The following is a 24923-nucleotide window of genomic DNA, read 5'->3' as shown; positions in this document are numbered from 1 at the left end:
CCCCCCCTCAACTCCCCTCTGAGCCTTCCACCAACCATCATCATCATAGGCAGTCCCTCGAGTCGAGGATGACTTGCTTCCATGGCAAAAGGTTCACTGGTGTTTCAATGCAGAATCTAATATTCCAGGTCCCGAACCAAATCTTGAAGGATGGAAGATGCCTGTGCGTGGATTTTTTTAACGTGTGGTGGTTTTTGTACACCAGCCACCACACGGACTTGACAGAGCTAGGTCTTGGACCAGTGGCAAGGGTTAACCAAGACGACTGGAGATCTACTCTGCTGCATGGACCAAGAGCGCACACATATCGCAGTATGGGCTGGCCCGTGCTGCCCCTGGGCCCTCACCTATTCTGGGCCCTGAACTCACGCCTCTTCTGGGCCATGATCACATCCCTCTACAATCTCTCGCCGCTCCTGCTGTACCTGCCCATGCTCCATTCAGCGACCTGGACCTTGGTGATGCCAATCCAGTCGCCCTCTTCACTGCCGATACGCTCCTGCTCCAGTACGTGCTGCTCCCTGGCATGGCACGCCGCCCCCATCAACCACCTTAAAACTATGCCCCTCGTAATTGACCCCTCCACTAATAGAAATAGGCCCTTGCTATCCAGGCCCCTCAATATTTTGTACACCTCAATGGGGTCTCCTCTCAACCTCCTCTGTTTCAATGAGAACAAACCCAGCCAATCTAATCTGTCCTCATAGTTAAGATTCTCCATTCCAGGCAGCATCCTAGTAAATCTTCTCTGCACCCTCTCCAGTGTAATCACGTCCTTCCTATAATACGGCGACCAGAACTGCACGCAGTACTCCAGCTGTGACCTAACCAGAGTATTATACAATTTAAGCATAATCTTCCTGCTCTTGTATTCTATGCCTCGGCCAATAAAGGCAAGCATTCCGTATGCCTTCTTAACCATCTTATCCACCTGGCCTGCTACTTTCAGGGATCTGTGGACAAGCACTCCAAGATCCCTTTGTTCATCTACACTTTTAAATGGCCTACCGTTTAATGTGTATATCCTTTCCTTATTACCCTTCCCAAAGTGCATGACGTCACACTTCTCCGAATTAAATTCCATTTGCCACTGTTCTGCCCACCTGACCGGTAGATTGATATCCTCCTGCAGTCCATGACTTTCCTCTTCATTATCAACCAGACAGCCAATTTTAGTGTTATCTGCAAACTTCTTAATCATACTCCCTATATTTAAATCTAGATCATTGATATATACCACAAAAAACAAGGGATCCAGTACTGAGCCCTGCGGAACCTCACTGGAAACATCCTTCCAGTCACAAACTCCCATCAACCATTACCCTTTGCTTCCTACCTCCAAGCCAATTTTGGATCCAGCGAGCCACCTTGCCTTGGATCCCATGGGCTTTAACCTTTGTAACCAGTCTACCATGTGGGATCTTATCAAAAGCTTTGCTAAAGTCCATATATACTACGTCGTACGCACTACCCCCATCGACCTTCTTGGTTACCTCCTCAAAAAATTCAATCAGGTTAGTCAAATACGATCTTCCCTTAATAAATCGGTGCTGACTATCCCTAATTAATCCTTGCCTTTCCAAATGTAGATTTATCCTGTCTTTCAGGATTTTTTCTGGGGATAGATTCTGTCCTTCTTTGAGAGTATCTCTTGATGGGTCGATCATGGATAATGTTACCTTTGTGTTCAGTTTTGGTCTCCTAATCTGAGGAAGGACGTTCGTGCTATTGAGGGAGTGCAGCGAAGGTTCACCAGACTGATTCCCGGGATGGCAGGACTGACCTATGAGGAGAGACTGGATTGAGTGGGCCTATATTCACTGGAGTTTAGAAGGATGAGAGGGGATTTCGTAGAAACATAGAAAATTCTGACGGGACTGGACAGGTTAGATGCAGGAATACTGTTCCCGATGTTGGGGAAGTCCAGAACGAGGGGACATAGCCTAACGATAAGGGGTAAGCCATTTAGGACTGAGATGAGGAGAAACTTCTTCACTCAGAGAGTTGTTAACCTGTGGAATTCTCTACCACAGAGTGTTGTTGATGCCAGTTCGTTGGATATATTCAAGAGGAAGTTAGATATGGCCCTTACGGCTAAAGGGATCAAGGGGTATGGAGAAAAAGCAGGAAAGGGGTACTGAGGGAATGATCAGCCATGATCTTATTGAATGGTGGTGCAGGCTCGAAGGGCCGAATGGCCTGCTCGTGCACCTATTTTCTGTGTTTCTATGTTTACAACTAAGAAATACATGATAAGTAAAAGTAACTCAAAAGTTCTAACGAGGGTTGTTACCTCTGAGAAATAGTTCTGAGTCTGGCTATTGGAACAGGTGCTTCAGTTTTGGTCTTTGCACATCATCTGACAACATTAAACCTGTTTTTTGCAATTGGTAGAATTTAACTGGAGACATGGGATTATTTCCCCGCGTGTGCTCCATGACCGAGCCTTAATTTTTTTCCATCGACCGAAGAATTAGAGTCCATGCTTTGTCAGTGACCAACTGCATTATTCAAGCTGCTTGTTGTCTATGCTGTTATACTAGAGTGGCTTTTTGCATAGCCAATTGAAAACCCGACATTGTGAAGTCCGCAGCAGCAAACAGCTGAGCTTGCATCACTGCAGAGGCTGCAATCTGTCCTGTAAGCCAAAAGAAATTGAGGCCAACCTCTCACTTTCTCACTTGTATAAAAACTCCAGTGCATATTGCTCCGATTGCAAATCTGAGTGGTAATGATCTAAACTGAAGCTGCTGACATTTTGAAACATTGTCTTTCGAACTTGTTCATCTCAACGTTAATTGATTTCCCATTATGGAAATCCAAGCAAAACGAAATTTTTATTGCTCCTGAATGAGCAGTTAGTCCAACAGAAGCCTATGGTCAAGCAAAGTTGATTATATTAAGAATGCCATCGATCTTTGTCAGTGCCAGTGGCCTGATCTGTAGTATAAATCTGCTACCATTAGCAAAGTCCACTCCATCAAGTAAATTAGAAGCTGATTAAATAATGAAATGGACACCCTTAAACTGACAGTAAAACTTTATATATGATTTCATATCTATCTTTATTATGTAAGCATTTGATCTGGATTCATGTTGCTCTTTCAGGGAAACATGAAGTTGTCTGCCTGCTTAAAGGAGAAAATGAAATAATTGTAGGTTTAGACATGTATTTAAGTGTTGACTCTATCTTATGTCAGTGCCATGTTGAAAGAGTTTGGTGGGGAAGTGTTTAATGGACAGGTTTGACCATGGGATGATAAAAAGAAAAGAAAGTCTTGCATTTATATAGCACCTTTCACAACCACCGAATGTCTCAAAGCGCTTTACAGCCAATAAAGTACTTTTGAAGTGTGGCCACTGTTGTAAATTGGGAAACGCGGCAGTCGCTGTTTAGTGGCTCGGTTTCAGTAATCCATATTGTACTTTAGATTTTACGCAGGGATCAGTGCTGGGACTCCAACTATTTATAATCTGTATTAACGACTTGGAAGAAGGGACTGAGTATAACGTAGCCAAGTTTGCTGACGGTACAAAGATGGAAGGAAAGCAGTGTGTGAGGAGGACACACAAAAATCTGCAAAAGGACATAGGCTAAGTGAGTGGGCAAAAATTTGGCAGATGGAGTATAATGTTGGAAAGTGTGAGGTCGTGCACGTTGGCAGAAAAAAATCAGAGCAAGTTATTATTTAAATGGAGAAAGATTGCACAGTGCCGCAGTATAGCGGGACCTGGGGGTACTTGTGCATGAAACACAAAAGGATAGTATGCAGGTACGGCAAGTGATCAAGAAGGCCAATGGTATCTTTGCCTTTATTGCAAAGGGGATGGAGTATAAAAGCAGGGAAGTCTTGCTACAGCTGTACAGGGTATTGGTGAGGCCACACCTGGAATACTGCGTGCAATTTTGGTTTCTATATTTACGAAAGGATATACTTGCTTTGGAGGCAGTTCAGAGAAGGTTCACTAGGTTGATTCCGGGGATGAGAGGGTTGAGTAGGTTGGGCCTCTACTCATTGGAATTCAGAAGAATGAGAGATGATTTTATTGAAATGTATAAGATTATGAAGGGACTTGACAAGGTGGATGCAGAGAGGATGTTTCCACTGATAGGGGAGACTAGAACTAGAGGGCATGATCTTAGAATAATGGGCCATCCATTTAAAACAGAAATGACGAGAAATTTCTTGAGGGTTGTAAATCTGTGGAATTTGCTGCCTCAGAGAGCTGTGGAAGCTGGGACATTGAATAAGTGTAAGGCAGAAATAGACAGTTTCTTAAAAGATAAGGGGTTATGGGGAGCAGGCGGGGAAGTGGAGCTGAGTCCATAATCTTATTGAATGGCGGAGCAGGCTCGAGGAGCCATATGGCCTACTCCTGTTCCTATTGCTTATGTTCTTATTAACCTTTTTTAATACATTAACTGTAAACACTTAACTGTCAAATGAAAATAAGAACTGTGGCACTACACTTTCCATTCGGGATATATGGGCAAACAATTTGATGCAATCTTGGGTTATTTGCTAGTGTTATTGCCTCTGCTTTAAATTAATTGCCATGGAAAGGAACTAAAACTTCCAGTCACTAGAAAACAATGTAGTTTAAATGGGAAGAAATGATGTACAATGCTGTGAAATATTTGGAACAACTCAAATAAAATACATTGAGAAATGTTTACAATTTAAGGGAATACTGGAGAAGTCTTATAAATATGATTTTACTGGATCTTAGGCTGGTATCTGTCAGCTTCAAATGTCAACTTAATAGAGTATAACTTAATGGTGTTTCTTCACTTTTTAAATCCCAGTGCCCATTGCACTGCTCCTATGCTCTAGCCTTTTGAGCACAGCAATATCTTAAAATGATAAGATAACGACAAGTGAGGAAGGCTATTCAGCCTAACTTGGCTCATCATTCCAGAAAGACTCCACAAACACAACATTTTATTTTTTAATTAAATGACTAGGGTTTTTACCTTCACTGCCAGACTATTACATGTGCTGATTATTCTGTGTGAAAAACTTCCTCACATTAAATCCTAACTTTGCTGTTTACGAAATTGAATCTGTGTCCTCCTTTCACAATTTGGTTTGAAATAATTTTCATAATCTACTTTCTCTGAAATCTTTAGTACCATGTCTATATCTCTCAGATAGAAAATCCCATGTTTCTCTAGTCTCTCTTCAGAACTTAAAGGTCCTATGCTAGGGATCACTCTCGTGACTCTTCATGGAACTGCTTCTAGATTCTTTGTCTCCCTAGAATCCAGTATTTAAGATGTGGTCTGACTTGAGAACTTGTTCTAGATGCCAAAGAAGTAAAATCACTGCTTATAAGCATATTTTTCTGATGTGATTTAATTTAACCTCATGCTGATGCGAATTTAGGGTCTTGCCTTCGATATTCTCTGTGGCACAGTGATGCGAGTCACTCCTGTAAATGGGCTGATTGCGTATGCCTGTATTGCCCAATATCTTAATTATACAGTAGCATAACCCAAGGGTGCAACAATAGTATTCCCTTTGTGATCTGCAGTGGATATCCATGCACGTTTCTTCAATCTCCTCCAAGATGGACTGAGAAAAAGGCCAGATATGAATAGTTAAGCTGTTTTATTTCAGAAGTGAGCCTACAGAGCAGCAGCTGTGATCAAACTTACTCTGCTCAATTACTACAACTTGACCTCACATAATAAAATATAATAAACACACCACTCTTCCCCACATCATTGGGTCATCATACAACACTTACAATAACTCCAAACTATACTCCTGTACTCTCTTTTTCTGAGCCTGGCCAATACTTGCCCTTGCAGCTTTATCATTTAAAAACCTGACTGACTTTACAGCTGTTGTTGGGCTTGACTGGCTGCCTGTATATAGGTCTCTCTCTCTTTTTTAATCACAACCAGATGGGACCAGAGACTTCCCAACATAATGGTTGTGAAACGTTGGGCATTTTGTTTGCCTGTATTAGCAATTGATGATTATTCACTGCCTGTGGGCCAACAACATCAAAGCTTGAGCCATGTGTCTTTTTTAATTTGCGTGAATATACTTGCTTTAACTCTTAACATTTAAAAGAAGCTCTCTTTTTTTTCTCCTCCAAAAAAATGGTTATGAAAAATCTCAAATGTAACAGCTGTCTTGAGGAATGTTGGTCCTAGGGTCCAAACACAAATCCAGGAATAGTGTGATTTAATTTTTCTTAATTATGTGGCCATCTGTTGGAGGATTACAAATAAAATATGAAATAGAATAATTTTAAAATTCATATTTAACTGTAGAAATTGGCAGATACTTAAAATTCACAAATAGGACTTCTGAACCTTCCCTGGAGTCTTTCTCCAGCTTCGTAGCCTGAAACTGGTTTGCTGGTAAGCTTCGTAGTATTACTTCACAGAGAAGGTTTTAGTCGCAATTTAAAATTGTGTTTTGGAACTTGCAGTGAATCTTGTGAAAGCTATCCAAGCATAAACTTGCAAGATTATTGATTCTGACCATAATTCAAATTTAAACGAGATAGATAAAGCCTGAAAGTGGATCGGATGGTGACTGACCAAATGTAACACGAAGGGCCCAAGTTTCCACGATAAAAAACGGGCGCCCCTCCGAGCTGGGCGCCCGTTTTTCGCGCCTAAAACGGCGCCGGAAAAAAAAAGCGCGATTCTGGAGCGCCCTGCAGCTCCTTGTCTGTTTGGCGCGGCGCCCAGGGGGGCGGAGCCTACACTCGCGCCGATTTTGTAAGTGGGAGGGGGCGGGTACCATTTAAATTAGTTTTTTTCCTGCCGGCAACGCTGTGTGTGCGCGTTGGAGCGTTCGCACACGCGCAGTGTGAAGGAAACATTGGCACTCGGCCATTTTTGTCGTTCTTTGTAGCTGTTTAATTTTTGAAAATTTTTTTAATAAAAGCACATTGCCATCAGCACATCAGCACTGAGAAGGCTGCAGGAAGCCTCAAAGTTGAGGCAGCCGTTTCCCTCCCCCTCCCCGCCCGCCATCGGGAACAAACGGCTTTAACCCCCCCCCCCCCCCCGGCGGGAACGAACGGCTTTCTCCTCCTCCTCCTCTTTCCCCCCCCCCTCCCCGCCCCCACAGGAATGAACACCTGCAGCATTCTCCCTGGCTGAAGCACTTTCACACAGGTAGGAAGATGGTTTATTTAATCTTTTCTTTGCTTATAAATGTTTATTCAGGTTGGATTTATTTGTATAATATTTGTAGAAGTATAAATAAGGATTTATTATAGAATTTAATGACTTCCCTTCCTCCCCCCCCACCTCGTTCTGGACGCCTAATTTGTAACCTGCGCCTGATTTTTTAATGTGTAGACAAGGTTTTTTCAGTTCTACAAAAATCTTCACTTGCTCCATTCTAAGTTAGTTTGGAGTACGTTTTCACTGTGGAAACTTTGAAATCAGGCGTCAGTGGCCGGACACGCTCCCTTTTGAAGAAAAAATTATGTTCCAAAGTGGAACTGTTCTAACTGACTAGAAATGCAGAAAAAGAAATGTGGAGAATTGCGATTTCTAAGATAGTCCGTTCTCTACCAGTTGCTCCTAAAAATCAGGTGCAACTCATGTGGAAACTTGGGCCCCATATATGGAGAATTCCGATTTCTAAGATACTCCGTTCTACACTAGTTGCTCCTAAAAATCAGGAGCAAATCATGTGGAAACTTGGGGCCATGGTGTGTAGCATACTTGGGAGGGGTAGGTGACTTTGGACGTGTGGTTCCCAAAGCTGTCCACCACTGGGGGTTTCCCCGTGCCCGAACCTGTTGTAAACTAATTGATATCATTGCTATGATTAAGCAACAACCCCATTATCATTGTGCTTGTATCATCACCAGGATGGTAGACGGCAAAGTCGATGGGCTGTGGTCTTTCCCGTCCAGCAATTCCCATGTTGCGATGAATGCTCCACTAGCCAAAGCTAAATATGTCAAAGTTATACTTAAAACTATACAGTACTTTGGTCATACTACATCTAGAGTACAATGTCCAGTCTTGTGACCAAGGCACAAGGGAGACGTTGAATCCCGGACGGTGGAGCAGGGAAGAGCCACGTGACTGATCCTTAGCAGCAAAGCCTGAATTATGGAGAGATTTAGAAATTTGGGATTTTCAACCTTATAAAGGTATACAACATAGTTTCATCTGAAACCATGTTCCAGAATTATCTTTCACTGCAACAGTGGTGCAAGGTGGGTAAACCGGTTCAAATGAACAAAAAGTTTTGACAGATGTCCTATATGGTATCAATTCTTGGTAGGGTGGAGGGGGCTAGAATATTGTGATGGGGTCTAGCTTTGTTCTGGATGGGTTAACAATGTTGGACCAGATAATTTTTTTCACCTGTGCCTATCTTGAGAGATCTATTCCTATGCAATATCCTAGCAGGATCACTTAATAGAGATCAGGAGAAAATAATCCTGGCTGCTTTCCCCCTCCCTGGTTACAGCATCTTTTGTACTCCATTTATTTCGGGCAGAAACAGCTGTGTTTACTCACTAGTTGAATTGGTGAAGAAACACACATCGAACACTCCAAGAACCAGGACATGGATGTGTTTGATTTTTTTCTTCAAGAACCAGGACAGCGACGCTGTGTTTCTTGAGTAACCTTTCAAAGTGTTTGTATTTTGAACAAGAGTTGCCTTTGATAGTTTGGTATATTTGGATGACTGGGCCTACATGTGATTTTCTTTGGTCCTGGAGAGGACCGTTTGATTTGCTTGGGTTTGCTGCTGTCACCGGGAGGTCGATTTAATGACAAGTTTGGTGTTCTTTGAGACGACACTAGTTGGGATCTGAGATCACGTAACAGGATGGGCCGTGAGAAGGCTGTCGTCATCCACCCCATCATGTGACTTTGGAGCTCCTAATCAGACCCTGGAGCACGTCATTGCGCAATGCCCTCACAAGAAATTCACAGGCAGCCTGCAAGATATCTATACTGTTGCACCGGAAGCTTTGGCCTGGATATCTGACTGAGATATTTACTTTGCTTTGCTACTACTGTATGAAAGATGATGATGACTCACTAGTTTGCATCTTGTGCACTTCAGGTGCGCTTATTGAGGCACATTTCACTTCCTTTAGGCTACCATTTCTTCTGAAATTGTCTGGATATGAGCCATACTTAAGCACTTTTAGGCATTCTGATAATGTGGCATCGTGCTATATAAATGCAGGGAACTCTCTTCTCTCTTTAGGTATATTTAAGCAAAAATAAAATTGGTTTTAAATGAAGTGAATTGAAGGGCCTTTAGTGCTGCAGCCCCAGAAAATACCAATTGACTTTCTTGTAGTTGTCGGCAGGTCCAAGATCGGTTTAGAATTGACATTAAGAAATGTCTTACAAAACAGTACTAGAATTTAACTCTCGTAAATAATCTTAAATTCAGTGGGAATGCATTCAAAGGCAAATGAATCTTAAAAGCACAATTATTTAAAAAGAAAAGATTTCTAATTTTATCAAAAATTTGGGAGGGCTAACAAGGAAAGAGAATACACATTAAATGGTAGGACATTGAGAAGTGTATAGGCACAAAGGGACCTTGGAGCACATGTCCACAGATCCCTGAAGGTAGCAGGCCAAGTAGATAAGGTGGTTAAGAAGGCATACGGAATGCTTGCTGTTATTAGCCGAGGCATGGAATACAAGAGCAGGGGGGTTATGCTTGAACTGTATATAACATTGGTTAGGCCACAGCTGGAGTACTGCGTGCAGTTCTGGTCACCGCATTACAGGAAGGATGTGATTATACTGGAGAGGGTACAGAGGAGATTTACGAGGATGATGCCAGGAATGGAGAATCTTAGCTATGAGGACAGATTGGATAGGCTGAGTGTATTTTCCTTGGAACAGAGGAGACTGAGGGGAGACCTGGAGGGGGCCTAGATATAGTGAATAGTAAGGGCCTATTTCCCTTAGCAGAGGGGTCAACAACCAAGGGGCATAAATTTAAAGTAATTGGTAGAAGGTTTAGAGGGGATTTGAGGGGAAATTTCTTCACCCAGAGGGTTGTGGGGGTCTGGAACTCACTGCCTGAAAGGGTGGTAGAGGCAGAAACTTTCACTACATTTAAAAAGTACTTGGATGTGCACTTGAAGTGCCGTAACCTACAAGGTTATGGACCTAGAGCTGGAAAGTGGGATTAAGCTGGGTAGCCTCATGTTGGCTGGCACGGACACGATAGGCCGAAATGGCCTCCTTCCATGCTGTAAACTTCTATGATTCTGTGATTAATGCTGCCACGTTATACAGACCATCGCATATAGCAGGCAAAACGCACTCGCTATAAATGGTGGGGACTGTATTGCTAATCTAGGCAGGAAGTACAGATCCTGTATCAATGGTAAAACCAATGGTAAAACCAATCCAAAATCCATGTTCTGAAAGACTGTATTGATTCAGTGAAATGATTTGATATTCTAAGCTGGGATTGATTTCAATGGGCCCAAGTTTCGGGCCGTGCCTAAAATGGCGCAGCCCGGACCTGGACACCCGTTTTTTGCGCCACAAAGTGCGCCTAAAAAAAACTCACCTATTCTCCGGCTTCCTGCAGGTCCTCTGGAGCTGGCCGCGGCGCAGCACAAACTGGGGGGGGGGCGGAGCCAGGTACCTGCGCTGAAAACAGTGCCGGGACCTCTGCACATGCGCGCTACAATGGGCGCGCATGTGCAGTAGCACCAGGCGCCCAAAACTGTGGGAGGGGCCTGAAGCACGCAATCCCTAGCCCTGGCCGAATGGCCTCAATGGGATGGCGTGGTTAAGGCTCACCTCCCACCCGACCCGACTTGACTCCCGCATCCGACCCCCGGCGACCCGACCTCCGCTCCCCCCCACCCCGAGCTCCGCGACTCCCCCCTCCGCGACCGCCCCCCCCCCCCCCACCCGAGGCCCGACTCCACCTACCTGTAAATCCAGCCCGAAGTCTTGGGCCCGGCCTTTCAGCCTCCTTCTCTCCCCTCTTCCTCCCTCCCTTCTCCTTCCCTCCCTCCCTTCTCCTTCCTTCCCTTCTTCCTTCCTTCCTTCCCTCCCTTCTCCTTCTCCCCCCTCCTCGCTGTGAGAGACACACACACACAGACAGAGAGATAGAGACACACACACACACAGACAGAGAGATAGAGACACACTGGGGAGGGGGGGGCATCCCAGCATGCTGTTGGAGGATTCCTGGTGCTGCATTCGGTAAGTAGAAAATGTTTTGTTTTATTGATTTAAAAAACATTTTATTAATTTTTTTTGATTGATTTATTGGTTGATTTATTGATGTAGGCTCTTTATTTGTAAAACTGAAGTGTTTAATGTTTGTAAACTTCCCTTTAAACCTCCCCCCCCATTCCCTATGCCTGATTTGTAACCTATGCCTGATTTTCTAAGTGTAGACAAGGTTTTTCTGAGCGTACAAAAATCTACACTTACTCCATTCGAAGTTAGTTTGGAGTAAGTTTTCACTGCCTAAACTTTCAAAACGGGCGTAAGTGGCCGGACACGCCCCCTTTTGGAAAAAAACATCTGTTCCAAACTGAAACTGTTCTAACTGACTAGAACTGGAGCAAACTAAATGCCGAGAATTCCAATTTCTAAGATACGCCATTCTAAACCAGTTGCTCCAAAAACAACAGGAGCAACTCAGGCCGAAACTTGGCCCCAATGTAAGATGATTGCCCTGCTGTGTGAGACACTCAACACACATCACCACAAAGTGGCACAAGAGAGCCCACTGTGCTATAACGTCTTGCCAAGCTGTAAAGTTTAAAAATGCACTATGTACACTTTTTTCGCAAATTAGAGTTGGAATTGATTGAATCATTTATGTGCTCAACCGTGAGTGGCATCAGCTGGCTTAGTGATGAGGCAATTGGATTATTTTGGTCATTACAATTTTTAATTGGATGCATCAGCAAAGCAGAAGCGTTGGCCTATCTGTAGCAACTCTGACTAAAACTTCATTTTTGAGAAATCTGTCTTTGCTCTCTACATCTGAACAGCATGTTAAAAAAATCATTGTACTGCAGTTGGGCTTGGGCAGAATCATCCAGAAATTCTAGATATTTGATGTATAAATCTAGAAAGCACATTTGATGTATAAAACAAAGAATACTTGATCCCTGTGGGTGTAGTGTGAAGTGTATTGTGGCACCTTCACTTTCCTACTGAACGCTGACTCATGTCCCACTAAATTTCAGATTTTTTATTTGCTTTTTTCACACATTCATCCTGTATTTTTTTCTGGTACTTCCTGATTGCCCAACCACTGCTTAAAAAGAATGCATATTCAGAAGAAATGGTAAGCCCAAGTAATATTCAAGTATATCTAAATGGCAGAAAAAGGGGTTGCCCATTTAAACTGGAAATGAGGAAGAATTTCTTCTGAGGGTTGTGAATCATTTGGAATTTTCTTCCCCAGAGAACTGTAGAGGCTGGGTCCATGACTATATTTAAGGTGGGGGTGGACAGATTTTTGAATGATGAGGGAGTCGAGGGTTATGGGAAGCGGGCTGAGAAGTGGAGTTGAGGCCAAGATCAGATCAGCCATGATCTTATTGAATGGCGGAAGGGGCTCAAGGAGCCTACTCCTGCTCCTATTTCTTATGTTCTTATTTTCTGCTTGGTTGATGTGAAAACAGCCCAGTCTGAGAAAATTATCTACATACTGAGGCTGATCCGAATTTTCTTTTTGACCTTTGGTTCCTGCCAACAATTTCTTCACGAAGTTATGAACCTTGGAAGAAGGACATGCCTCACTCCATCCAACTAAGGAACTCCTGAAGCAGTGGTGGCACTTTCAAAGTCCACTGGGCAAGCATGGAGTTCACTCCAACACTGTCACTGCCCTCTAGAATCAGTACCCAGAGTCATCCACAAGCCAAACTACCCTTCGAGACCATCATACTGTGCCATGCACACTGCATCTTGTATACTACACATTAAGAATACAGCAATGTAATTAATATGTACTAATGTACAACAGTTAACAGCAACCTGCATTAGAATAATGCCTTTAATGTCCAAAAGTACTTCACAAGGGCATAATTGAAAATGGATGGCAAGTTAAAGAAGATATTAGGAGGCATGACAAAAAGCATAGTCAAAAGCTAGGATTTATGGAATGTCCTCAAGGTGGAGTGGCAGAGTGGTTGGGCAAAGAGGGTAGGGGTGCAGAAGAGGCAAGAGTTAGTGGAGCAAAGGGTTTGTGGTGGATTGGGATTTTGTCGGGTTAGATGAGGTGACTGAGTTGGCAGGCTAGCCAGAAGAGATTTTCAATAGTCGAGTCTGGAGGTGACAAAGGCCTGAATGAGGCTTTCTGCAGCAGGTGGTTTGAGGTAGAGGCTGAGGTAATTCTCTGGAGGTAGAAGAAGATGATCTGTGTGATAGAAAGGCAGATTGGGTTGAATAGGACGCCATGTTTACAAACAATCTGGTACAGTCGGAGTCAATAGCTGTGAAGGGAACTGAATCAGTGGCAAGGGTAAGGAGTTTGTTGTAGGGATAAAAGACAATGGCTTCGGTCTTCCCAATGTTTAACTGGAGGAAATTGTGGCTTATCCAAGATTGGATGCAAGACTAGCAGCCGGACAACACTTGAAGTGGAGGGGTAGACTGGTAATGGAGAGATAGAGCTGTGTATCATCTGCATACATGTGGAAGCCGATGCCATGGCTGTTGATGTTGCTAAGATAAGGAAGAAGAGGGGGCCAAGAATGGATCCTTGGGAGACTCCGAAGATAATGGTGAGGGGGTGAGAAATGAAGCCATTACTCGAGAATCTCTGGCTATGATCAGATAGGCAAGAGTGGAGCCAAGGAAGGGTAGTCGTACCGAGTTGGACAACGGAAGAGCAGCATTTGAGGAGCATAGTGTGGTCAACTGTGTCGAAGGCTGCAGAGAAGTAGAGGACGATTAATGCACCATGGTCAGAGTCATGGTTACCAAGGACATTGTTCATCACTTTGGTTATTACTGTGATGGGGAGAGGGAATCTGATTTGCAAAGAGTGGTAAAGGTGGGCACATATTTGGGAGGCAACAATATCTTCAAGGACTTGATGCAAAAGGGGAGTTGGAGCTGTAATTTGCAGTGGCAGAGGGGTATAGGGTGGTTTTTTTCTAGGTGTCAATAACTGGTTTTGAAAGGTGGAACAAAACCTGAGGAGAGGAAACCATTTACAATGTCAGCATGGGGGCAAGGAAGGAAAGTTGGATGCTTTGCAGTTTAGTGGTAATGGGAGCAAGAGGTGGGTTTCATGGACAAGTTGAGCAGGAAGATGCTAGAGAGGGAGGGAGAGAGAGATGCAGGTTTGTGGGGGGGGGGAGGTTTTACTTTGAAGAGCAAGGGGAAGCAGAAAAGACAGTTTAAAAGATGGTTAAATGGTCAATATTGATGACAAAGAAACCACCAGTTTGTTGCAGTTACAATATTAAAAAAAATCTTTCTCAAGGATATTTCAGTCCTGTTCAGAACTAGAATCTTTTTCTGTGTACATTCGCAAATATTGGAGCACATCCTTGACTAATGGATCATTAAGTGATTTTTCTCTGAGCAATGCTTTGTATATAACTTTATAAAGACCAACATTGACGTGAATTGGGTTAAACCAATACTTGGTATACAATTTTATAAGGACTAACTTCAAGAGAATGAGGAAAGAGCTTAAGTAAATTGACTACAGAATAGAATTCAGAACCTATTGACAAATTAAATACCTTTTAAAGACATAATACTGAGCATGCAAGATAAATACATACCAAGGTCAAGTAACATGGACTAAGCAAATGTGACTGCAAGTAGATTATGCAACAAAATTAGATAAAACAAGTAAGAGAAACAAGGCAAAAACCCTATAGGGAGAAACCTGAAAAACCACTGGAGTATAGTGTCCTTCAAAACAAAAAGCAGTCTTCAGGTCACGGGGGATTTGGAAATGCTTTATATACAACTGAAGAAACTCTTCCAGTTTGGAGAAGGAATGAGATCCCTTAAGGATACAAACATTTAAACTGAAGATAAACAAAAATAACTGCTATACGAAGTGTTTATTTCCTGTAAGTATTCTGTAACTTAAACAACGATGTCCACGTCACTGGGATGGATATCGTGGGAATGTTCAAATTACCTCCCAAAAAATCCCCGGGAATAGACGATATCTATCGATGGGTACTAAGTGAGGCTAGAGGTGAAATCTAGAAAGTAATGATCGTATAAGGAAGTTAATGATTTAAAAAAAGCAGAGGTTTGGAACTATCTTCAAAAGGTGACACAAGAAATCATGGTGAATACAGACCAAATGTATGAAAAATAGCAGCGAACATGGGTTCAGAAGGACCAGATCCTGCATTTCCAAACTTCTTGGCTTTTTTGAGGAAGTGATGCCCCAAGTTGTTGATGGAAAACCCTATGATGTAGCAGTATAGTTTCGGGCAGCGAGTATCCATGGTGAAATGTTGGAATCCCTCTTGTCTCTTGTGCATATAAACGATCTGGATGCGGAACAAGATACAGGGCCGTAATTTGAGGCCCCTACGGGCACGTACTATGTTCGCACGCGTCTGTTAGGGCCGTGCAAGTTCCAGGTTTAAGCATGCGCAAAAACCTGGAACTTGCGATCTATCAAGAATTTTCTATTTGCCCAACTTCTGCCCAGCAAATGCAGGCAGGCATAAGGCATTGTTTTAAAAAAAAAACAGAAATGTAACATTTTAACAATAATTTATACATTTAAAAACCCGTGAAATAAGCCAAGTTCATTTTTAGCACCTTTTAAAACATGTACATTTATTTTTCTAAAAAATAAATTTTTAAAATATTTAATTAAATGCCTTTTTAATTTTTAAATGTGATTTTTTTTAAATTATTTGAAGTGGAGAGATATTTTTGGGGTATTCCCATTCATATTTATGGGGCTTCTGTACATATGGAATCCCCATAAGCATGAATGGCGATTCCCTTCTGTCATTTGTTGGGCCAGCCCATGTGATCCTAGGGGCGCTTGTACCCTTGCCTCCAGGACCACCAGGTATGTGGCCATTTATTTTGTGGATCGGAGGCATTTCCTCGCGGGAAGCCTCTGACTGCAAATTCAGGGCCGCAATTTTGTCAATTTTAGTCTGAAGTAGCAGCCAAGAAACAACTTAAGAATCTAGATAAAATTTGCAAGTGGAAAGAACTTTTTTTAAAAAAAAAATGCATTCTCGGGATATGGTCGTTGGTGGCAAAGCCAGCATTTATTGCCCATCACTAGTTTCCCTTGGGCCTTCTTGAATTGTTACAATCTGGGTAGTGAAGGTGTTCCCACAATTCTGTTTGGTAGCGAGTTCCAGGATTGTCACCCAGCGAACATATAGAATCAACAAGTCTGGATGGTGTGTGACTTTGAAGTGATGGTGTTCCCAAGCACCTGCTGCCCATGTCCTTCTAGCTGGTGAAGGTTTTGGATTTGGGAGGTGCTTCCAAAGAAGCGTTGGTGAGTTGCTGCAGTGCATCCTGTAGACACTGCAACCAAGGTACGCTGATGGTGGAGGGAGTGGACATTTAAGTTGGTGGATGGGGTGCTGATCAAGTAGATTGCTTTGTTCTTGACAGCGTTGAGCTGCTTGTGTTGTTGCAGCTGCACCCATCCAGGCAAGTGGATAGTACTCCATCCCATTCCTGACTTGTGCCTTGGAGGTGGTTGCATTGAGTCTACATCATAGAAACAGGCCATTCGGTCCAACTGTCTATGTTGGCATTTATCCTTCACACGAGCCACCTCCCACCCCTCCTCTTCTAACCCCATCAGCATACCCATTTATTCTTTACTCCCTCGTTCTTATCTCGCTTCCCTTAAATGCATCTATGCTATGTTCCTCAGCTACTCCATGTGGTATCCACATTTTTACCACTCCTTGGGTAAAGAAGTTTCTCCTGAATTCCCTATTCGATTTATTAGTTACTATCTTTTATTTATGGCCTCTAAATTTTGAATTCCCTACAAGTGGAAACATCTCTCTGTCTACCCTATCAAACCCTTCATCATTTTAAAGACATCTATTAAGTCAGCTCTCAGCGGCCTTTTCCTGATAGCTACAACCTCTCAGTTCTAGTATCAACCTTGTAATTTTTTTTTGGTGAGCGTTGGCGGATTTTCCATGCTTACGGTCACAACAAAGAGTTGTTGGTCCTGCAATATTAACTTCTGCGTGTCTCGTGCTCGAGTGGTTTTAAACAGCAAGCTTTAATTGACTAATAACCGTATTGTTCCGAGTACTGTTCTACACGATTACAGTAAATGACAAGCAATTAAAACAATCTGTTTCCTCTGTGAAGTTCGAGATGATCAGACTCGACCTTTTAGGTCTATTGTTGAGACAAATGGACTTCTGACAGTCCCACGAGCACTAACTTTGGGAGCGAACAGGCTCTATCTTTTATACTATTTGGCTACCTTAAGCTGCACTTGCATGTCTCTGTTCCTATCTCACCCCCATGCTGACCTTGTGTTAGCTAACTTCAGAGATGCCACACATCGCAAGACCTCATCTCTTATCTTGGCTGAAAACACGTTTCCCTTCAGGAATGTGTGAGCTTCTGTTATCAGAGTACCAACTTACTACTGGCCATGCAGCGTGCCTCCAAGTTTTAGTTTCCCACATTACAAGTCTTAGGTATGTGGGTCTCTTAGCAACCAACCCTCTTATCTATTCTCTTGTTTTTGAGTTTCCAAACTGTCTTTTAGTCACATATGACTTGCCTTCTCCCATTTCTAGTGTTGGACCAAAGCGAGCTGGGATACTTGACCATTTAAACCACTTTAAAATATTAAAACAGTGAACCACTTGTTGCAGAATACCCAGCCTCTGACCTGTTCTAGTGGCCATGGCATTTATGTGGCTGGTCTATTTGAGTTTCTGGTCACTGGTGACCACTAGGATGTTGATGGTGGGGGACTTGGCGATGTTAATGCCATTGGATGTCGAGGGGAGTGGTTAAGCTCATTCTTATTGGAGATGGTTATTGCCTGGCACATGTGTGGTGTGAATGTTACTTGCCACATATTGAGCCGAGCCTGGATGTTGTCCAGATCTTGTTGCATGCAGCCATTGACTGCTCCGTTATCTGAGAAATTGCAAATGGAGCTGATCACAGCGAACAACCCCATATCTGACCTTATGAAGAATAGGAGGTCATTGATGAAGAAGCTGAAGATAGTTGGGCCTTGGAAGCTGCCCTGAAGAACTATGGCATCAATGTCCTGGGACTGGGCCACCAATGACCACAGCCATCTTCCTTTGTGCCAGTTATGATTCCAGCCACTGGCGAACCATCTCCGTGATCCATATTGACTTCAGTTTGACTAGGGCTCCTTGGTACCTCACTCGATCAAATGCTGCCTTGATGTTAAAGGCAGTCATTCTCTCGTCACCTCTGGAATTCAGGTCTTGCGTCAATGTTTGGACCAAGGCTATAATGAGGTCTAGAGCGGAGTAGTCCTGGCAGATCCCAAGCTGAGCATCAACGAGCAGGTTATTGGAGAGTAAGTGCTGCATGATAGCAATGTTGATGACTCCTTCCATCGCTTTTCTGATGATTTGGAGTAGCTGATAGGACAAATCCAGCACAGCCAATTATCACCCTTTCAGAGAAAGTTGCATCCTCTCCTCCCCATCACCACAACCTCTAGTTGTCTTTTATTGCAGAAATGGACTTTTCTCCAACATATAGAAGGGTGATTTCGACGGGCTGAATGCTCTTTCCAATCTGTACTTAACTTTGTGATTGATCCATGAGTGCTTTTTTGGGCTGTGATATGTTCTCCCCCAATCGCTGTCTTTCTTTCTCAGCATAATTACAGTTTTCACTTGGGCTGAATCATATCCTTTGCTAATTTTGTCACCATGGTCTTGATGACATTTATTCCCCCAGTCAACAATTCTAAAGCTGCAATTTAAAAAAACATGAAACTGCTGTTGACTCGGATTTAGTAATTAAATATTTGGAATTTTAATTATAGTTTAATATTTAAAATTAATCTTGAAGATATTGTTGTGGCTGGAAGGTTAATGTTTGTGGTTTGTGTCTGAGTGAGCAGGGCCCCCGTGCCTGTGCAACTCATTTTCAGTGTATCCAATAACAAGTGAGTTAAAATGGTGGTTGAGCACATGTATCCATTTTCAGAGTACGGTGTGAAGACTTCCTTGCACAAGGAAGTTAAGAGATAGCTAAATGCATCCTATTGCCCTATACTGCAAAAAAAAAAATTGAATGGCTTTGTTACTAATAATACTTCTTCCTCCTTCTTTCGTATGGTAGCAGCAAAGCAAATCAAATGTCAATATCTATCCAACAACAACTTAGTAATGTAGTAAAATGTCCCAAGGCGCTTCACAGGAGTATTATAAGACAAAAGAAAGCTTCTGGTGTAACAGCATGAATATCTTGTAGGCGGCACGCTGTTACACCGGAAGCTTTGGTCTGGATATCTGACTTGGAACACTTAGTTCACAAAGCATGTTGCGATCATTTCTCTAATCCTGCAAGAGCTTTCTAGTTTTTTTCAGTAGTAAGAAATGTCACATGGTAGGCATTACGGGCCTATAAAATCTAGGCTGACATTCCAGTGGAGTACTGAGGGAGTGCTGCACTGTCGGAGGTGCCGTCTTTTGGATGAGACGTTAAACCAAGGCCCCGTCGGGGCTCAGGTGGACGTAAAAGATCCCATGGTACTATTTTGAAGAGGAGCAGGGGAGTTATCCCCGGTGTCCTGGCCAATATTTATCCTTCAATCAACATAACAAAACAGATTCTCTGGTCATTATCGCATTGCTGTTTGTGGGAGCTTGCTGTGCACAACTTGGCTGCCGCATTTCTCCATTACAATAGTGAATACACTCCAAAAGTACTTCATTGGCTGTAAAGCACTGTGAGATGTCTGGTGGTCGTGGAAGGCGCAATATGAATGCAAGTCTTTTATAGAATTTGAAGGATTTCCGCATGTCTGCCACTGGCTGGTGTGATGTGGGTTTATGGGCACCTTCTTCCAGTGTTCTCAATTTCAGCTGTGATGCTGTGGGGAAATACTCATCAAAGGCCATACACTTCGCCACAGTTAACAAAGCTTGATGGAAGAGTAATCCTTCAACTGCTTTCATATATTTACTAACGGCATTGGCAGAGGCCCGAGAGCAGTCCAACTGTAATATGTGGTACAGGAACGTCAAGAGAAGAAAAGACAGGGAAACCTTTGCGCTTTCATCCATTTAAAAAAAAAAAGCTCTGGTTCCGAATATTATTCCACATCAAAAATCTTCAGAAAATCCTTCTCCAAGACATTGCATTTGTTGCATATTTCACCACAGGAGATGTAGGATGGTCCAGCAGAATTGTCTGGATTTTATTGTTTATTGCTCCTAAACTGACTGTGTGCCCTTTTTTTTCCTTCTTTCCTCAGCTCCAGTATCATGCCGGTCTGGCTTCCAGTCTGTTAAACCAACAGTCTCTGAAACGTTCGGCTATGCAAATGGGTGTATCTGCAAAACGCCGGCCCAAGGTTCAGCCTACCACTCTTGCTCTGCCTCCTCAGTAAGTACCTGTGCCTGAGTTGCAAACCATCCATTGCAGATGGGTTTATGACTCCATGTTGTGTGTAGAGTTGTTAAACAATGCATTATCTGCTGATTTTCTGATTAGCTAGCCATATCAGTCAAATGGTGTGGGCCTAGCCGTGGAAGTTGTAGTCAATTTTCATACAGTACACTCTTGCTCTCGCTGTCTGGCCTTCTGTAGAATGATAGTGGAACAACCTCATTTTAAAATTAAAGAAACAATTGTGGGAATTGATGAGCTTATTTGCTAGGTTTCCTGGGACTTTTCCATTTTTCATTTCTTTCTGGAAACCCATTCTGCAGAATCGGGAAAGAAATACTTGCACAGATTCTTTTACACACACACAAACATGTCTCGGCAAAGTGCAGTGGACAATGAAGCTTCAAGTATACAATTAATCATAAATCCTGGAGTAATACTAATCTAATGATCCAAGTTTTTTTCTTTGAAAGAGGACGTATTTAATTATAACTTTCTGGAAAATCTTGCCTTAAAACCAAATGTAAAGGCATGTGGGACAAGGGTTCGCACACTGAAGGATTAGCTCCATGGCTCAATGTTAAAGAAAAATGTCATTCACTTTAAAGCACTAGTGTGTTTTCTCTCTATCTCAGAGGCTCAAATCATTCTGTGGTGCTTTTAATTAGTGCATAGCCTAAACTAGTAATGCTGATATGAAATTGTTTCTGAGAGGTGTTCTGCATCCATCGGGTCCCAATTAAGACTATTTCTAGTGTAACTCTAAATGCTAAATGCCCATTGTAGCACTTGGAATATTTTTTCCGTATCATCTGATATAGAAAGATGTGGAGCAGTCAAGGATTTTATAAACTGATCAGTACTAGTAATAATATTATATTTTCTGCAATATTTTGAATTCTTCTTAACAAATACTTTATCAGAAACTTGGAGCTCAATTTTCCCAGTGATTTGCGCCGTTTTTTTGGCGCGCACTGCTTTTTTTTGGCGTAAGTTTAAAAAATAAAGTTTCCCCAATGAATGTGCGCCAGCGTAACTCAGTTAGTTACAATTATTTTAGGTTCGTTTTTTTTGCGTCGTAACCTGATGTCTGCGGCAGTTTTTCTCAATTATGTAAGTTTGCCCCCCCCAAAAAATTCTCCCGACCACTCCCGAAAAACCTTCAGGTGAGGTAATAAAAACCAGCGCACATTGAAAAATCGGCGCAAAAAGACGCCGTTGTTTTTCAGCGAAGTTTTGGAGGGAACAAAGAACACTTAAATATGCATAATAAACATTAAAGTTTTTTTACCTTAAAACACAGTAAAAGGAATTCGGTAAGTTTTCACTTTTTTAACTTTTTAAAAAAAACTGACACACCACCACTGAACATCTGCAAACAGAGCTCGAGGGTCGGAGTGTCAGCCGGCAGAATCTGATACTCGCCCGGACATGGGCTTGGGGCTCGGCTTCAAAAGAAGCCCGAATGGGGGTTGGGGGCTGTGGAAGGCATAGGGAAGGCATCAAAAGCCTACACTACACATCGAAGGCATACGGAAGGTGGGGAGAGAGAATTAAGAACCTTGACCTGCCTGCCGTTTTTGAACTTCTTCAAAGGTAAAATTTAATCATGGGGGCAATACTGACAATGCCATACCTTGTGCAAGCCTTCTGCATGATGGTGCTGCGGAGGAGACAATTCATTCGATGTCATCGCATCAGGAACATCAGAGCCCGTAGGGTGCTGGGCAAGAAGCCTTACCCACCTCGGCTATATCGAGACAGGCGTTCGTACCTCCACCTGAGTGATGCAGACTGTGTCAGAAGGCTGCATTTCCGCAAAGAAGTTGTAACCGAGATCTGGGTGTTAGTAAAAGCAGACCTGCAACCTAGAAGCATCAGGGGGACTGCTTTGTCAGTTGAAGTGAAGGTTACAGCTGCACTTTCATTCTATGCATCTGGATCGTTCCAAACTACAACTGGGGATGTGTGCGCCATTTCTCAGCATGCAGCACATGTCTGCATTCGGCAAGTGACTGCTGCACTATATGCCTGAAGGAATGACTACCTTAAAGTTCCCTATGACCGCCCAGGCAATGCGTGACAGGTCTGTGGGTTTCCCAAAGGTACAGTGCTGCATTGATTGTACCCACATTGCCTTGCGAGCACCTTTGGAGGATTCTGAGATGTACAGGAACAGAAAAGGCTTCCATTCCGTTAATGTGCAGCTTGTGTGTTACGAAATGCATTGCATCATGTCAGTTGATCCTACTCGAGAGCGTTATATTTGCCATGTTGCAGCAGCAGCCAGAAGGGTAGAGCTGGCTACTGGGAGACACGGTACGGCATCGCCACCTGGCGTAACCTGGACGGAAGCTCACCGTCAATACAACATGTCGCACATTGCGACACGCAGCACAATAGAGAGGCCCATTGGTATCTTGAAACAATGTTTCTGATGCCTGGACCATTCCGGAGACTACTTGTAATACTCCCCTGAGATTGTCAGTCAGTTCACTGTTGTGTGCTGCATGCTGTATAACTTAGCCATCATGAGGCAGCAGCAGCTGGTAGTAGAAGACCCACCTGAGGTGAGAGTGGCTGATGATGAGGAAGATGCAGCTGACGAGGAAACCATGCAATTACCCGAGGGCGGGCCATCATGCCCCTTTAACGCTTGCTCGAGCCTTGCGCCAGCAGCTCATCCGTGAACGCTTTGCTGCCTGAAGGCTCAGCGGCAACTATTCCACATGGACTATGTTCACTGTTTGGATCTATTCTGTAATTTTGCATTGTGCTAATGGAACAAGTGATGGAAATAATTCAGTTATAATGTAAAATATATTTTATTCAAAAGTTTAACAAACATTTGTTTGTACTTAACTTTAATAAAAATATTCTTGTATCAAACTTTAAAGTTTTCACAAGATCATTTGCTAACTTTTAAACTTGTAAATTTACATAACTTACACAACTTTTAAGTTGAGAACAGTAACAACAATAATAATAACAACAGCAGCAAAGAAAGACTGCACCCATCTCTCCTCCACCATACTCTAAGACCGCCTGCTGTGCTGGGTCTTGTTGACTCCACCCCTGCCCACAGGCGGTGGTGCAGCGTTTCTCTGGTTGGTACCAAGTTTATTCATTCGAACATCTCTGGTAATGCGCACTTCTTGATTGGGGGGGTGGGAAGGGGAGGGGGGGCGGGGGCACGTAGTAGCCGGCTTGGGCCTCTTCAGAGGCTGCTCTGGGGATTGGAGTGAGTGTGGCAATTAATTCTGTCAATGGGCGCAAGGTCTGGGCATGTTCCCTTATTGCAGCAGCTAACTCCAACATTCCCTCCCTCATGTTCATCAACAGAGTCTCACCTACCTGTGACATGCCCTCCCTCATGTTGAGCAAAAGTGTTTGACCTGCAACATTCCCTCCCTTGTGTTCACTGACATTGTTTTTGCTGACTGAGATATTCCCTTCCTCATGTTCCCGGACAGCGTTCCCATTTCTTGTGAGCGTGTTGTTACTTCTCCCGAGAGTCCCGATACCTTATCACCCACTCCACTGATGGTGTCCAGGAGTGACTGGGTAAGGTCAATGCTCTCCGCACTCATTGCCATCATGTGAACCACATCTGTTAGATCCTGCACCTCACAAGAGCGTGGTCGTGTGCTCCTTCTCCTCACCCTGGGTGTGCCTCGCTGCACCCCACCACTGGGACCCGCAGCCTCGGACGGTTGGGGCCCTGGGTGTGGCTCGCAGCATCCCAGTGGGACCAGCAGCCTGGGACGGTGAGGCCCTGGGTGTGCCTCGCTGCACCCCACTGGGACCCGCAGCCTGGGACGGTGGGGGGCCTGGGTGTGCCTCGCTGCACCCCACTGGGACCCGCAGCCTGGGACGGTGGGGGGCCTGGGTGTGGCTCGCTGCAACCTACTGGGACCCGCAGCCTGGGACGGTGGGGGGCCTGGGTGTGGCTCGCTGCAACCTACTGGAATCCCCAACCTCGGACGGTGGGAAACCATAGAATGTCCCACCAACACTCAAACCACTACTCTGGGAAGGGGCTGGCACCTCAATGGGTGGCATGTGCACATCCTCCAAAGTGAGTACAGTGGTGGGGCTTCATCCTCCCCCTCACCCCCATGCTCTTGGTCTGGAAGGTGGGATTGGAAGATGTTCTCCTCTTCAGGCTCGTCCTCGTCTGAATCATCATCTGCATCGTCAGGGTTGGCCTCAAGTTCTGCAAAATATAACAGAACAGACAATTGGTTAGCAGCAGAGGAGGGGGCAGGGTGGGTGGCCTGAGTCGGCTCACACAGCGCAGGCAGCAGGCTGATTTGAAGGACCATGATGAATGATAGCACATTGCATCAACCGA

General features: G+C 43.7%; 1 protein-coding gene across 1 annotated transcript in view; it reads left to right on the top strand.

Moving 5' to 3' along the window:
• Positions 1-24923, top strand: part of med27 (mediator complex subunit 27) — a 343086-nt gene that overhangs the window by 107473 nt on the left and 210690 nt on the right. The window contains exon 3 of the mRNA XM_070863373.1: positions 20436-20566. Within this exon, the coding sequence (XP_070719474.1) occupies positions 20436-20566 (131 nt within the window). The remainder of the gene's footprint in view (positions 1-20435; positions 20567-24923) is intronic.

This window comes from Pristiophorus japonicus, chromosome 20 (assembly GCF_044704955.1).
Source record: "Pristiophorus japonicus isolate sPriJap1 chromosome 20, sPriJap1.hap1, whole genome shotgun sequence".
In the NCBI taxonomy this organism is placed as follows: Eukaryota; Metazoa; Chordata; class Chondrichthyes; family Pristiophoridae; genus Pristiophorus; species Pristiophorus japonicus.
This window is presented reverse-complemented; position numbering and strand designations above follow the sequence as displayed.